We start from the raw sequence: 1,054 nt of genomic DNA on the forward strand, positions 1-1,054 counted from the left end.
ATATATATATATATATATATATATATATATATATATATATATATATATATATATATATATATATATATATATATATATATATATATATATATATATATATATATATATATATATATATATATATATATATATATATATATATATATATATATATATATATATATATATATATATATATATATATATATATATATATATATATATATATATATATATATATATATATATATATATATATATATATATATATATATATATATATATATATATATATATATATATATATATATATATATATATATATATATATATATATATATATATATATATATATATATATATATATATATATATATATAATTCCTTGTGCAGGAAAGCCAAATTTCTCTATTATCTAAATAATTTTTCTGCGTGTAGAACTGATACTCGCAAAACTTGGAAGGTAATAAAAATTGGAAGGGTCGTTTCTGGTTAATTCAGATCTGCTGATTTTGAACATTTACCCACTTTTGAAATCAGATCATGAGTTTCCGAGTTATCGTCATTTTCATCATCGCGGGTCGTACTCTTTTCTGTATACTGAGGTAGTAGATGCGCTTAGAGTATCTTTCATGGCTAAATCGAGTATGCTGAATCTGAAAATGTCCTTACTTTTAATATCCAACCATCTGTCACTAAGTTATCATCACTTTCATCATCTTTGGGTGTAGACTGTCTTTCATACTTCTTCATTAAAAACTCTTGTTTCTCCTCAATATGCAACTGACGACTGTGGTCTGAGTGAATGGATCAGTTGCGGGTTTAAAAACACAACTCGAAATACCTCATATCGCAAGCAGGTTTAAAAAAGAAAAGAAGAAAATCCACGGGGCACGTACTTTTTCAAGAGAAGGCATATGAGAAGAGAAGAAGTAACGTATAATTTAACTTTAATAAGTGCTGCTTTCTTTTATAAATGTCTTCATATCATGACATACGTAGCCTACATGTAAAGTACATGCAGTCAAACTCCAGCCTCTTCAGTCGTTTGTACATAGGCTGCAAGGGTAGAGGG

General features: G+C 24.6%; 1 protein-coding gene across 1 annotated transcript in view; it reads right to left on the reverse strand.

Moving 5' to 3' along the window:
* Positions 1 to 732, reverse strand: part of LOC148953113 (uncharacterized) — a 66,063-nt gene extending 65,331 nt beyond the window's left edge. The window contains exon 1 of the mRNA XM_089087871.1: positions 666 to 732. Within this exon, the coding sequence (XP_088943997.1) occupies positions 666 to 732 (67 nt within the window). The remainder of the gene's footprint in view (positions 1 to 665) is intronic.
* Positions 733 to 1,054: the final 322 nt, after the last annotated feature.

Source organism: Artemia sp. Qi Xiang Cuo, chromosome 4, assembly GCF_049724085.1.
Source record: "Artemia sp. Qi Xiang Cuo chromosome 4, ASM4972408v1, whole genome shotgun sequence".
In the NCBI taxonomy this organism is placed as follows: domain Eukaryota; kingdom Metazoa; phylum Arthropoda; class Branchiopoda; order Anostraca; family Artemiidae; genus Artemia; species Artemia sp. Qi Xiang Cuo.